Raw genomic sequence first — 15,688 nt, 5'->3', positions numbered from 1 at the left:
TCCCCTACTCTCATTTCTTTAGAAATTTAATAAATAATCTGAAAAGCCTAACTTGTAGTACAACAGTAAAATGGTTGAGGATGTCTCTGGACAATACCCCTTCCTGAATCCCAACATGATGCCTTAACTCAGAAGGCATTATAACAGTAGAGACTTCAGATGATAACGATTATACAGCTCCCAAAGGCCTACCACACAGTCAGCGGCTACCAGGAGTTATATTAATGCTCACTTCCCCTCAGATTGCTTCAGGAGGAATGTTTTGTCTTTAAAACAAGCTGTGTTAGTATCGGTCAAAAGACAGGAAGGTAAATTCTAACTCAGTAGACTTGTTCTCTTTTTCTTTCTTTTTTTTTTTTTTACTTTTTTATTTTTTATAAACATATATTTTTGTCCCCAGGGGTAGACTTGTTTTCTTTAAAGACAAGTAGAGATATGGGTTGCTTGTGTTTCCACATTCATTTAGGAATGCCGTACTCATTTCCTGCCATGGAAATGAGATTTGACCTTGAAACGCTCTTTCCAGTTAGGAATACAAAGTTAGGGTCCCTCAATGATAGAAAAGATATTTTCTTGGGATCTGGAGATGAGAAAGAAAATTATAACAAGTTAGGTTTGGGTTTTCTCCATCCTGGGTGCTTTTTTTTTTTTTTAAGATTTTTACTTATTTATTTATTTTAAAAGATATTTATTTATTTATTTGACAGAGATCCCAAGTAGGCAGAGAGGCAGGCAGAGAGAGAGAGAGAGAGAGAGAGAGAGAGGAGGAGGAAGCAGGATCCCTGCTGAGCAGAGAGCCAGATATAGGGCTCAGTCTCCAGACCCTGGGATCATGACCTGAGCTGAAGGCAGAGGCTTAACCCACTGAGCCACCCAGGCACCCCTTTATTTATTTATCTGATAGAGAGAGAGATCACAAGTAGGCAGAGAGGCAGGTAGAGAGAGGGAGAAGCAGGCTCCCCGCTGAGCAGAGAGCCCAATGCAGGGCTCGATCCCAGGACCCTGAGATCATGACCAGAGCTGAAGGCAGAGGCTTAACCCACTGAGCCACCCAGGCCCCCCATCCTGGGTGCCTTCTGGGTAAAATGGAGTGAGAGATCAGGCTTTGGCTTTCTAGAAAAGCATTCTCACCATCCCTCGTGCCCCAGACGGTTTGGTGGGTTGGTCTGACAGGGCAAGAAGCATCCTAAATCCTCGGCTGGGTCTTCTAGGTGATCCGGAGTCCGCTGTGACTGAGCTACAATGTGTCTGGCATAACCTGAGCTGCATGAAGTGTACTTGGCTCCCTGGGAGGAATGCAAGTCCCGACACCAACTATACCCTCTACTACTGGTGAGTGTGTGCTGAAGATGTGCGGGGGAGGGACGGGTCATGATGGTTTGGGGCATGCTGCGATCCAACCTACTTAAAAACCGAAACCAAGAAAAGAACAGCCTGGTTTGGGGGGCTTTATTGTGTTTTGTTTCTGTTTTTAAGATTTTCTTTACTCGTTTTGAGATTGAGAGCACAAACACATGGGGGCGGGGGCAGAGAGGGGCGGCAGAGAGAGAGACAATCTCCAGCAGACTCCCCGCTGAGCATGGAACCCAACTCTGGGCTGGATCTTACCACCCCGAGATCATGACCTGAGCTGAAGCCAAGAGTCAGACGCTTAACCAAACTGAGCCACCCAGATGCCCCTATTTATAATTATTTTTAATTGAGGTATAAATTGACATACAATGTATGTTAGTTTCAGGTATGCGACATAGTGATTCAACAATTCTTTCCATTACTCGGGGCTCAGTACAGTTGTCACCTGTCACCATACCACGTTATTACCATATTACTGACTATATTGCCTATGCTGTGCTTTTCATCTCCCTGACTTATTTATTTTATACCTGGAAGTTTGTGCCTTTTAATTCCCTTTGTCTGTTTCACCCGCCCTCCACCCACCTCCCCTCTGGCAACCACCAGTTTGTTCTCTGTATTTAAGAGTGTGTTTGCTTTTTAGATTCCACAAAGAAGTGAAATCCTGTGGTATTTGTCTTTCTCTGCCTTAATTCACTTAGCACAATACCCTCTAGGTCCATCCATGGTGTTGCAATTGGCAAGAGCTCATTTTTTTATGGCCAAGTGGTATTCCATTGTGTATATATACCACATCTTCTTTTTACAAACCCAAGAAGATGGGCAGTTTGCTTCAGTGAAACGTGCATCTGCTTTTGGTGTCTACCTTCTAAAAATATATTTTAAAAAAAGTGAAAGTGTAGATCCACAGGATTTTGCAAAAAATGTACTGGGAGATCCCAGAGTACCCTTCATGCAGGTTCTTCCAGAGGTAACATGGCCTATAACTAGAAGGCGATATCAAAACCAGAAAGTTGCTGTGGTTCCAGTCCACCCACCTTACTCAGATTTCACCAGTGTCATATGCATTCATGTGTGTGTATGATATGTGTATGTGTGTGTGTAGTTCCACGTAATTGTATCACATGTGTAAATATAGGATAGTTCCCTTACCACAAGGATCCCCTGAATTGCTATTTTATGCCCATACCCTCCTCCCTTCGGCACCCCCCTCCATCTTCCCCTCCCCCAAGTCTCTAACCTCTGGCAATTACTAATCTGTTCTCCATCTCTATATTTTTGTCATTTCAAGAATGTTACTAGAGTAGACATAGCATATAACTGTTTGAGGCTGACTTTTTTTTTAAACTGTATGTAATACCCTTGAAGTCCCTCCAAGTTGTTGAATCAGTAGTTCATCTCTTCTTCTTTTTTTTTTATTCCATGGTATGGATGTGCCAGTTTGTTTAAACATTTATTCATTGAGGGATATCCTGGTTGTTTCTAATTGTTTGCAGCTATGAATAAATCTGCTGTAAATACTCATGTGCAGGTTTTAAGTGAGCATAACTTTTCATATCTCTGGAAGAAATGCCCGAGAGTACAATTGCTGGGCCACATGGTAATTGCATATTTTGTGTTATAGAAAACTGCCAAACAATTTTCTAGAGTGACTGTGCCATTTTATATTCCCACCAGCAATGTATGAGCGATTGGTATCTACCTTTAATAAAGGAAAATGGTATCATCGCACCTGAAATGAATATAACATTGTATGTCAACTCTACATTAATAAAAAAAAATTAAGGAACTGACAAGAAAACAACTATTTAAAAAAAAGTAGGTTAGCTCCCCACATAATAACATATCTGAAATCAGTGTGCACATCCACAAATTTTGTTAAATTTCTAAATTAATCTTCAAGCATTTCCTTTCATTTCAAGCCTGGAGTTAATAGCCACAGAGCAAGGAAGGAAGGACCAGGTTAATCAGTTCAATTCAGTGAGATTTTATTTGGCACACATTGTGGGTAAAGCACTGAATAGGCAGCAGAGCTAAGAGACATGGTTCTTTGCTCATACAGTTTCAAACATAGAGGGGGAGAGACCACACCCAACAGTTATCTGTATAAAAATAACAGTGTATGATGGCAAGCAGAGGCACAAACTCTCTTTAGAAGCTAGGTGGAGCTTGGGGGTGTGGTGGTGGTGGCAGGACACAGCTGGGAGGCTTGGATGAAGGGGGTGGACTGCACACACGGGTTCCCAGAGCGCAGGCGCTGGGAAGAACGCTGAGGAAGGGGCATGTGATACCAGGCTGCGGAAGCGGGAGAGCTTGCATCGGCAGTGCGCTGTCCACATGGCCTTGACCCTCCTTCTGCCCTTCCTTCAGACTACCTCTGAGAGAGTGGGGTGCAGAGGGCCATGTGCCGGACTTCCGAAACTAGAGGATAAACATGGCCTTGGCTCCTGGAATGTCCATTTTGCCCGATGATGTGATGAGCCGTATTTTGGGTGTCTCAAAGCACTCTGTGGATCCCAGAGTCTCAGGACCGACTGGCCAGGGCCCTGCAGGCTTCGCACCCACTCTCCTCCCCTGCTTCACGGGGCGCTCCCTACCAAGTCCGCCTGGGAGGCCTGCCAGCACGGAGACTGTGTGTGGTTCCATCTCCAGGGCTGTTTTTTCCCCCAAGATAAACAATTCTCATTTGAGGTTTTATAGTTTCACTTGTCCACTTGTGGTAATTGTTTCTCTTTTCATTAAAGTCCTGCAGTGGCTCCCCAGTGGCTTTGGGATAAGGTCCAAACTCCTCAGCACTACGGACAAAAGCCCTTTCTGACCTGGCTCCTTCCTCCCCGTCTGGCCCCCCAGCCCCCCCCTCCTCCTGCTAGGTTCCTCCACCCTCCGTCATCCTACCGTCCAGCCCGCGCCCAGCGCCTTTCAGTTCCTCAAACAGGCCCTACAGATGCTACAGTGGAACGGTGGCAGCATGCCACGTCCCCTCGCAGCGCAGGCCTCGTCCTGTCGCCTGCATGCCTCTGCTTTGTCCGCATCTCAGCTCAGACATCACTTCCCTCCCAGAATGCCTGCCTTTATTTCTCAAATCTTGATGCACGCTGGACCATCATGTCCCATGTACCTTGCACGTTCCTGTGTCATAGTACACAGCACGTTATGTCGTCACTTCCTGTTCCCTCAGTAGTGGCCCTCCCCGGGCTGCCATCTCCCTTGAGAGCAGAGGCTGTGTCTTGTTACCCTTGGCGCCTGACACATGGCAGGGGCTCCAGAAGTAACGTTGAAATGCGCTGTAGGATCCAGAGCTTAGAGAACATTAGGGATTAGCATGAGGACTTAGTAGGGGTTAGCATCTCAGGAGCGTTATGGTCCAGGAGTAGAAAGAGAGAAGGACCGAGTCAGTTGGACTCCCCTGAAGAATTGCTAGTGAAGGGGCCAGAGAACTAAGCCTTAAAAGGAGTAGCCTGGCTCTGATGAGGTCGGGGAGAGTTGTCAGTACAGGCTCTTACGATGTCTTAGAAGTTGGGAGCATAATGCTGTCAGCTCCTCTTGCTTTCCCTGGATTGTTGTTGGTAAAATCACAGGGAAAAACCTTTAGAGTCTGTGTCTGCACAAAGAGCAGGGGAAGGAAGGAAAAGCAGGGAAACCGTCCCTCAGTACATGGCCGCCCGTTCAGGAGTCGGGGTGGTGCTGGAGGTGAGCACTGGCCCTGTCCTTGGAGTTCGTCTGTGCCAAAGATAGGGAGGTGCCTTGAGGCACACACTAGCACAAAACAAGTCTTAGTGCCAATTGCGAAACCTGCCTCCTCTGGGTGAGTAAATTATTAAAGAATTGGACCCACCAATTGGAACAAGAATTCTTTTTCCTCTGGGTTGAAATAGCCCTCTTCCTCTGGGCCGAAGCAGCCTCTTGCCAAAGCTGAGAGCAGATGAGGCTCGGGCTGGCTGTCAGCCCTCAGATGATGCCTCTGTGTGGGTATGACTGGCAGCCGTGGGAGGTGGCTCACGAAGCCATCGCAAGAGAGTGGTTCACTGGTGCCCCAGGGGGTGGGTGTCAGGGACACCACTGCTTGTCCTGCGTGTTCCCAGCATCAGTCATCAGCGTGGACTCTTTCTGTAGCATATACGACCTGTGCTGTCCAATACGGAAGCCATGACTCCCATGTGGCGACTCATATGAATTCAAATTAATTAAACTTAAGTCAAATGCAGACTTCGATTGCACGGTCTTACTAGTCCCCTTCACGCATGGCTAGTGGCTCCTGCCTTGGACAGCACAGATAGCAAACGGTCTGTAATCCCAGAAAATCTCCTCGGATGGTGCTAGTTACAGATTCTATAGTCTTCTGCCCTCAGCACCCTGCAGCTTCTTCTGTTAACAGATTATTCGTTAAATGGGCGTAGTGATATTAGTGCTGTCTCTTAAGGTTGTTGTAAGGGCCGTTACTGGGTGAACAGTGGTTGGAGCTATGCCAGCTGCTAACACATACAGAGTAAGCAATCAGTGCATGAGAGCTATGGTTTTTTTTTTTTTTTAATTCATCCCCACTAGCTTGCAGATGCCGCCGGTACACATTGGTGGCTTCTTCCCCCACTTGGAAGAATTAGCAGCTTGTCCTTACCTCCTCTACCCCTGACTCCCCTAGAGAGATCCTTTCCAATCAAAACACAAAAGAAAGGCAGGTGCTTGGCTCATTCATTATCAAGCACTGGGAACTGGTTTAGGTTTGGGTACCAGTTTAAATCATGTCAAACGAACTGCCAGAGACTGTGTCCCACTTAGAAACTGGAGTCACTTTGAAGTCCCAGGGCAATGACTTGTGGTTCTACAGGGCTAGTATGACATTGAAAGGAGCCTGACCTTAATAGCTCCAGACTAGGGGCACCTGGGTGGCTCAGTTGTTAAGCCTCTGCTTTCAGCTCCGGTCACGATCCCAGGGTCCTGGGATGGAGCCCCGAAGCCATCTCTGCTCACCTGGGAGTCTGCTTTTCCCTCTCCCCCTTTGCCTCTCTCCCCAGCTTGTGATCTCTCTCAGCATAAATAAAATCTTAAAAAAAAAAAAAAGTAGCTACAGGGCGCCTGGGTGGCTCAGTTGATTAAGCGACTGCCTTCGGATCAGGTCATGATCCTGGAGTCCTGGGATCAAGTCCTGCATCAGGCTCCCTGCTCGGTAGGCAGTCTGCTTCTCCCTCTCACCCTCCCCCTTCTCATGCTCGCTCTCGCTCTCTCCCGCTCTCTCATTCTCTCTTAAATAAATAAATAAAATCTTTAAAAAAAAACAGAGCTACAGGCTAGCTCTGCCAATGAATTTTAGGGAAATTCTTACCACATTAATCATCTTTAGAGATGGGGAAATTGTCTTTAGATCTGGCCATTTCCTCCTTTTGTCTATAGTGTGATTCTGTGGAGGATTTCAGTGTCTGAATCTTCACAGGAAGCACCTGAATGCCTTCTGGCTCAGGTTTGTTACCTCATATTTTGCAAGAAGTGCCCAAAAGTTGTCTTTTCAAAACCCAATATTTCCTCTTTTGTTATTTTGTCCGTATTACAACAAAAAAAAATTTTTTTTTTAATTTCTTATCTGGGATCCATGAAAGTATATGAAACACCCAAGGTACCAAAGTGAAAAAGGAATCTTACACATTGCACATTAGAGAAGTCCCTTTCACTGGTTGAAAAAAATTAATGTTCTGCTTAGTTATTTTTTTTAAGTTATGTAACAAAAGTGTCATAAATTTCTTCAATTTCTGTTTCTGGGTTTGGGTGGAGAACATTCCAGGCCTGTCTGATCTAAAAACTAGCCATGGCACTAACTTAGTTTCTAAGACTGTATTCATTCATGAACCACAGGGGCCTACAACTTGGCGAAAAACTCGATGTACCATCTCTTAAGGGACAAGAGCATTTTCTGTATTTTTAAAAAGATTTTATTTATTTATTTGAGAGATAGAGCACAAGCACGGGGAACAGCAGGCAGAGGGACAAGCAGGCTCACTGCTCTAATGCGGGGCTCAATCCTAGGACCCTGGGGTCATGACCTGAGCCAAAGGCAGAGGCTTTAACCCACTGAGCTACCCAGGCGCCCCAGGGGTTTGCTTTTGAAGACTTTATTTTTGTAGAGAAGTTTTTAGGTTTACAACAAAACAGAGGGGAAGGTACAGAGATTTCGCATATACCCTCTATCCCTGCAGTTTGTGGCCTCCTCCATTATCCGCACCCCGCCCCCAGGGTGGTATATTTGTCACAACTAATGGGCCTGCCTTGATACATCCTAGCCAGTCCTTACTTTTTTTACCTTCAGGCTCCGTCTTGGTGTCGCCTATCCTGTGGGTTTGGACAAACGTATAATGACACGTGTCCGTCCTTATAACCTCATACAGAGTATTTTCATTGCCCTAAAGCTCCTCTGTCCTCTGCCTGGTCACCTTTCCCTCTGCAAGCCCTGCCGCCGCTGATGCTTCCTGATGTCCCAGGGTGCTGCCTCTCCCAGAGGGCGCTGTGGTCCGGCCCTCCGGAGGCAGCCTTTGCGCATTGGCTTCTTTCACTTTGTAATACGCGTTTACATTTCCTCTGTGTCTCTTCCTGGCTTGAGACCTCTTTTTTTTAAGCTGAATAATATCCCTGTGTCTGGGGGCATCCCAGTTCATGTGTCCGCCTACTGAAGGACGTCTTAGTTGCTTCCGATCTTGGCATTTACGAATAAAGCCACTGTGAACAGTTGTGCACCATGTTTCACGTGGACAGGAGTTTTCAACTCCTTTAGGTAAATACCAGTCGTATGATAAGAGCATGTTTAGTCTTGTGAGAAACTACCAGACTCTGCCCCGAAGGGGCTGTAGCATTTTGCATTCCCACCAGCAGCAAAGGAGCACTCCTGTCGCTCGCTCCCTGTCCTCCCTGGGTTTGGTGGTGGCAGTGCTCTGGACTTTGGCCATTCTAGTAGGTGTACAGTGGCATCTTGTTGTTTTTAATTTGCATTTTCCTGAAGACATATGTGGAACATCTTTTCAGACGCTTCTTTGCCATCTATCTATCTTCTTCGGTGAGGTGCCTGTTTTCTTACTGCTTTAAGGATTCTTCGTGTATTTTGTGTAGCAATCCTTTATCAGACATGTCTTTCGCAAATATTTCCTCTGAGTCTGTGGCCTGCTCTCTTATTCTCTTACTACTGATTTTTGCAGGCGCCAAAGTTTTTAATTTGAACAAAGTCCAGCTCATTATTTCTTTTCTAGATCAAGTCTTCGGTGTATCTAAAAAGCTTGTCGCCACGCTGCAGCTCATCTAGGTCTTTCCCTAAGTCACATCCTAAGAGTTTTATAGTTTTGTACTTTCCATTAAGATTTGTGACCCATTGTGAGTTTGGCTTCGTGAATGGAGTCAGGACTGTGTCTAGATTCATCGTTTTGCATCTAGACACCTGTCTGTTGTTCCGGCGCCATTTGTTGAAGAGACTGTCCTTGCCCCCTGGGCAGAGATCAGCTGACTCTGTTTATGCGAGTACCCGCTGTGCAGAAGAGATTCACTGTCAAAATGCTGGCACCTAGGCCCTGGCAGAACCCGCTGAGTAGGGTTCTCAGGAGAGGGCTTGAGGAGTCTGCATTCTATACAGTGACAGATGACTGGAGGTAACAAGTCAAGGGTTTGCGACTCATCCCTGTTAGTTTAAAGTTTAAAGTTGCCTTCCTTTTCTGTAGAATCTTGGCACACCTCCCATTATGGCTGAGGTAGGGCTTGACTCTGGCTTCTGCTGGCTACTATGAGACAGAAGCCGTTGAGACCCTAGCCAGAGAAGTATCATGAGCCCCTTCTGTCGGCCTGCCGTGCACTGGGTGCCGATGCTCCTTGGGGAGAAGGGTGCGTAGAGGTTTGGGATGGGAAAGCAGATCCCAGCAGTGCTGCGGATAGAAAGCAGTTAAAGCCACGTGGTGGAGTAAGACACATAGAAAACCACTGTGTTCTGGAACATTGATGTGGCAGGGGTTAGAGGAGAGATAGGTTGATAACGAAGGTCAGCGAGGTCCTTCCAGAGAGGATGTGAAGGCTGAAGTGGTGAGGGCACACACCTGGTAAGGGTTCCGGGAATGTCTTGGGAGAGAATCCAAGAAGCGTTGTGAAGGACGGAAATAACAGAATGCAGCGAGAGAATACAGGGAAAGGAAGGGGGAAAGGGTAATTTCAAAGGACGTAATCAAGGAGTCCAGAGAAAATGCGCTCGGACTGATGGGAATGGGGAAGGTCAGAAGATAGGCAGTTTGGCTAGGAAGAGAGGGCATAAGGACATTGACTTTGAAGCCAGAGTAGAGCACTCAAATGAAGCCGTTAGAAATCTGGGACTAGCACCAAGGAATCCCCAGTGTGGAAATTCTTGTCGAGGGACAGACATGATAAACTGGGGGAGAATGGATGAGGGAGTAAGCAGCAGCGAGGAATCTGCAGAGGGCGGAGGACCAAATGTGAACCCTTGAAAAGGGAAAAGGAAGAGAAGCCACGAAAACAAGGCAGGCAGGCAGAAGGGCCAGAGGAGAACCATGGAATTCAGCAGATGAGGCCTTTTCAAGAAGCCTAAAACTTCTCATGCTGGCCTCTTAAGATCTCTTATACAGAAGATGAAAAGGAGTCAGGGCTCCTGGAATTTTCATAGCTATTGAAAGTACCAGTGTTGGGGCGCCTGGGTGGCTCAGTTGGTTAAGCGACTGCCTTCAGTTCAGGTCATGATCGTGGAGTCCCAGGATCGACTCCCGCATTGGGCTCCCAGCTCCACGGGGAGTCTGCTTCTCCCTCTGACCTTCTCCTCGCTCATGCTCTCACTGTCTCTCTCTCTCAAATAAATAAATATAATAAATAAATAATATATATATTTTAAAAAATTAAGTACCAGTGTTGGGGTACGTGGCTGGCTCAGTTGGTTAAGCGTCTGCCTTTGGCTCAGGTCATGATCTCCAGGTACTGGGATCGAATCCCACGTTAGAGTAGGGAGCCTGCTTCTCTGTCTGCCTGCTGCTCCCCCTACTTGTGCTCTCTCTGTCTCTTCCTCTGACAAAGCACCTCTGACAAATGAACAAAATCTTGAAAAAAAAAGAAAAAAGAAAAAAAAAAGAATGAACAAACAAATGAACAAGTGTTTGGCGTGTGGCTTGGGTGACTCTTGATCTCAGGGTCTTGAGTTCGAGTCCCACGTTGGGTGTAGAGATTACTTTAAAAAAAAAAAAAGAAGAAGAAGAAAGTACCAGTGTTCATCATAAAGGAGCATTCATTTCTTGCTAGAGTATGAAATGGAGCCACGTTATAAAAGAGGGTTTTAAGAAGAGCTATCTTTCTATATTGCAAATGTTGCCTTTCACGGTCCTCTTCAGCTGTTTAAAGGAAAAAAATGTCTGCCTTTGTTTTATGAACACCTTGTTAAAAATAATCCAGAAGGTTGTCTCATTATATCTTGCAGGCACAGCAGCCTGGGAAAAATTCTTCAGTGTGAAGACATCTATAGGGAAGGTCAACACATTGGTTGTTCCTTTGCTCTGACTAATTTGAAGGATTCCAATTTTGAGCAACACAGTGTCCAAATAGTGGTTAAGGATAATGCAGGAAAAATTAGACCATCCTTCAATATAGTGCCTTTAACTTCTCATGGTAAGTTTTAGAAACCCTGTACAACAGTGTGAGTAAAAGTGTTATATCTTTTGAACAGTCAGTATAGAGAATAAAAAAGGAATGATTTTGGTTTTAAGATTTTCCCAGAAAAAAGGACTGTATTTATGTATATCTTTATTTGATTTTTTTTAAGTGGCAGCCTTGGAAATTCTAATATTATTGAGTATATATGCCACATGCTTTGCTCTCGTTTGCTACTGAGTGTGCTGAGACTTCAAACGCACAGTCAGTTGTAGAACCAAGACCAGAGCTGGGCTCTTGGACTCTTAAGTTCTGTTCTCTTTTACTGGTGATACTCGAGAGGATGATGCTGCAGAATAAAATGAAATATGATTACTGAATAATCTTTCTCTTAGTTGAAAAAGGGCTTTGACTGGAGAAGGAGCGATCAGAAGTGATATTCAAACTAGCTAATGTGCGGGGTGGCGTAGGCCCCGACTGCTCAGAACAGCCAACGCAGCCAAGTGCTGGCCATTTAGAAAGAGGCCTCAACTTGAAAACACAGTATCTGCTTGAGCTCATAGAAGTTCGTTTTGGAAAAAGCATATAAACTCTCTTTAAGTGTTTCCTCATCTGTAAAACAGGGTCCATAGTCCCTCCTGACCTCAAAGGACTGTCCAAAGTCCCAAATGATGTGAGATATGTAAGTATTTTGTAAATCTCTAAAGCAAACTACTACTGTAAGCATCGTGTTTATTTATTTGCTTTAAGATCCCACCAGGGAGTGCAGATTCTGGTTAAGTATACAGAAAATTCAGGGGCACATAACCATGAATTGACAAAAGTCCCCAAGTCTGGGAGCAGAGTGCTATTCACCACACCTTCAGACAGTCATGCAGGTGACTTCTAAGTGTGGACCGAAGGCCAGGGGAGTGAGGTTGTGGTAACTCCCATTGTAACTATTTCTAAGTGTACAGTTCAGTAATGTGAAGTCTATTCACATTGTTGTGTGGTAGATCTCTAGAACGTTCTCATCTTTTAAAACTGAAACTCAATGCCCCCTAAATACTAATTTCCCCTCCCCCAGCCCTTGCTTGGTAAGCAGCTTTCTCTTTTCTGCTTCTATGATTCTGACCACTTTAGATACCTCATGGGTGGAATCCTGCAGTGTTTTCCCCTTTGTGATGGGCTTGTTTCACGTAGAATAATGTCCTCAAGGTTTGTCCATGTTGCAGTACGTGACAGAGACTAGACTAATGTTATAATTGTGGTCTTGGATTGATGCAAGTGAGTGGCAGCTGGGGAAACCCCTGGGGCCCCTCATGATCCATTATGTAGATACACATCTGGCCCCAAGTGCTTCTTTTCTTTATTCTCTGTGTCACAGCTGGATGTCCTAATTATACCCCAGCCGTGTTCTAACCGGATGGTTGCAGGTCAGAGTTCACGTCATCTGCCAGACACCCCAAAGATGTTCTTTGGATCCACTTTATGAGATAATTTAAAATAAGCTTATTTATGGTGATATGAACCTTATCAAAAATATTCTGGGTGCGGGGCACCTGAGTGGCTCTGTCATTAAGCATCTGCCTATGGCTCAGGTCATGATTCCAGGATCTTGGGATCAAGCCCCACATCAGGCTTCAGGCTCTCTGCTTGTGGGAAGCCTGCTTCTCCCTCTCCCATTCCCCCTGCTTGTGTTACATCTCTCGCTGTCTCTCGCTCTCTGTCAAATAAATAAAATCTTAAAAAAAAATATTCTGGGCACTAATTTGTGTTCTTCCATTTCTGTCTTTCAGTGAAACCTGATCCCCCACATATTAAACGTCTGTTCTTCCAAAATGGCAACTTGTATGTGCAGTGGAAGAATCCACAGAATTTTAACAGCAGATGCTTATCTTATCAAGTAGAAGTCAATAACAGCCAAACTGAGACGAATGATATTTTCTATGTAAGTTTTTCCTATCTAGTTGATTTTATTGGGGGCATTTTTCTTTCACTTGAATTTCTTCCAGGGTAGTAAATGGAGACATCGTGAAAGGTAGCTCTTAGATATGTCACCCGATGATGACGATGGTGATGATGAAATTTCTCATCTGGAATAGGGCACGGTGGAAGGTCTGAGGGTCTGTGGTAAGAGCATTGGCTGTATGATTCAAGCCGTTCATCAGTTCATTTGCTAAACAGCTTTTCATTACATATCTGCTACATGCCAGGCACTATTTAGTGTTCACGTGACCCTGATGAAAAGGTCTGTTTTTCCCGTGAAGCTTACCTACTAGGAAATAAGTGTATAAATGAGCAAGCTAATTTCAGGGTATGAATGCTCTGAAGAAAGTCAGATGGGTCATGTAGTAGCATGACGGGAGGGCCTGAGGGAACGCGATCATCCGAAGTGACGACGTTTGAGATAAGACCAGAGCGACAAGCAGGGGCTAGCCATGTGTACGAACGAGCTTGGCACACGTGAGAAACAGAAAGACTGGTGTGGCCAAAATCGAGTAGGGAAAGACGTGTAAGCAGGAGGCTGGGGTCCAACCTGGTAGATTCTTCAAGGCTCTAGTGTGGCCGTTCCCTGGTCTTGGAGTTTGTGGCAACTAGAGTTGCCAAATCTGGGTAGTCCGCCATTGCTGGATTCTGTAAATTTGCGCCGCTGGGAATCGAGTACAAAACGTACTGATTAGAGGTCCCCGTGGGCACCTGGGATAGGATACGTAACAGGATACGGTGGGACCTTGCGGCATCAGTCTCATCATTCCACTTTGCAGTAGCGGTCACACCCTCGGACCCCCAACGCTTCTGTCTGAACAACTAGCCAAGTGGGGTTTTGTTGATTCAACCCAAAAACTTTGCCCAGATTTCAATACCATGGTTCCCGAGGAGTGAGGTTTCCATTAAGTGGCGCCTCAAGACCACAGGGGCTATGCTGGTCATGGGCATGCCAGCGGCCCTGGGCCCCGGCTGCACTGGAGTTGTAGAAGTTCAAGACCAAGGGTTTTATATTGGCTTTGAAAGGAGCCCCGCATCTCACACATGGACAGATTTCTCGGTCCAGTTGTTTCATCTCACTGTGGGAGTTTCAAAATACTTACTAAAATAAGCCAGTGTTGACAGGCTGTAACCCCAGAGGGAGTGCCCAGGTCCACAGCTGACCAGAGCTTTTCTGGGCATTTGGAGATGAATCTGCTGAAATAGAATAATCGTTACCCATACCAGGAGCCAGAGTCCCCATATGGTACTGCAAAGGGAGAAAGCAGAGGGCTTCCGAGTGGGAAGAAGGTGAGGCTGGGGTTTACAGCGAAGTCAGCTGCCAGAGTGACTGCTCTGGCCTTTACTGCTCTCTTCTGTCCGAAATCCTCAGACACAGGCTGCTTGTATTACTCATCTGGCACTGAATTATGTCCTGCTGGTTCCCCGGATCACATGGGGAGGCCTTGTCTCCTGGCTAAAAATAGAGCTCCTGGAGGGATGAGTTCGGCGGTGGTAACTTTGTGCAGCTCCTGCTTATCGTGGCTCATGTGCGGGAGTGAGGACTGGGGAGTGGGCATTTTCATAAGCACCTTGTCTCAGCTGCCTCCCGCAGTGCTCACCGTAACCCTGAGGACCTAGGGCCTGTGATTTTATCCCCGTTTCACAGGAGGGAAGTATGCAATCTCAGAGGTTTACTCCTAAGTTAAGTGGTCGAGTCAAGATTTCACCAAGTCTGACTCCAAAGCTTGTGTCCCTGACACTGGGGGTCATGTGACCTCAGTTCACCCTCTTAACTGTGTCAGCTGTCACTTATGAAGTGTTCATGATGGACTACACAGATACTCTGCTTGGTACTTCTTGTACAATAGCATGTAATAGTCCATGAAATGGTTCTCCTCTGACCTATATTTTATTGAGAAACTAAGGCTCAGAGAGGTAAAGTAACTTGCTATGGGCCACACAGCTGATAAGTTGGTCTTTCTGTATTCAAAGGTTGGTCTTGTATTAAACTTGGAGAACACCACGTGCATAGTCCTCACTTAAGAAATTCTTGTTGAGAGGTGTCTAGGTGGCTCAGTCGTTAAGCGTCTGCCTTCAGCTCAGGTTATGATCTGGGGTCCTGAGATTGAGCCCCGCATGGGTTTCCCTGCTCAGCGGGAAGCCTGCTTCTCCCTCTCCCACTCCCTCTGCTTATGTTCCCTCTCTCGCTCTCTTTCTCTTCTCTCTCTCTGTCCAATAAACAAATAAATAAAATCCTTAAAAAAAAAAGGAAATTCTTGTTGAATTACCTTTTTTTTTTAAACAAACTAATGCACTGAAGAGAAGGTACATACTATGGCATTTATCCTCCTAAATCAGAACCGTAGTCTATTTGGAGTGAACTCTGTTGACACATTTGGATTGAATGTTCTTTGTCCTAGCAGATGTTCACCAGCTGCTTCCTCTCCTAAAATGTCATCAGCTTTTTGTGTGCTCGCTGATTTTGAGACCTTTCCCCCCCACTTTTTGCAAGATTTTTGAGGAATCATTTTGCCTGATGTTGTAGTTAAGAGGGGGAAGTAGGCCGGGACAGGAAGTGGTGCCATCACATGGGGTTTGGGGTCAGAGCTGGCTAGTGACAATCACAAAGCAAGGAACGACCTATCTTTGACCACGCCCCTTCTGCCCAGATTATCCACTTGGTCCTCTGTGCTCCTGTTTTCCTTTTCTCACAGAGTTATCTGAGCAGCTGCTAAACTATGCGAGGGAACTTACGTTTGAACAAGAGCTCAGACCTTCCATT

The 15,688-nt window shown here is 45.8% G+C and overlaps 1 protein-coding gene across 1 annotated transcript in view; it reads left to right on the top strand.

Moving 5' to 3' along the window:
- The window catches only part of IL13RA1 (interleukin 13 receptor subunit alpha 1), a 55,532-nt gene that overhangs the window by 14,921 nt on the left and 24,923 nt on the right, over positions 1-15,688 (top strand). The window contains exons 4-6 of the mRNA XM_082716326.1: positions 1,212-1,332; positions 10,787-10,974; positions 12,735-12,886. Coding sequence (XP_082572452.1) covers positions 1,212-1,332; positions 10,787-10,974; positions 12,735-12,886 — 461 coding nt within the window. The remainder of the gene's footprint in view (positions 1-1,211; positions 1,333-10,786; positions 10,975-12,734; positions 12,887-15,688) is intronic.

The sequence above is a fragment of the Mustela nivalis genome, assembly GCF_964662115.1.
Source record: "Mustela nivalis genome assembly, chromosome: X".
Lineage (NCBI taxonomy): Eukaryota > Metazoa > Chordata > Mammalia > Carnivora > Mustelidae > Mustela > Mustela nivalis.
This window is presented reverse-complemented; position numbering and strand designations above follow the sequence as displayed.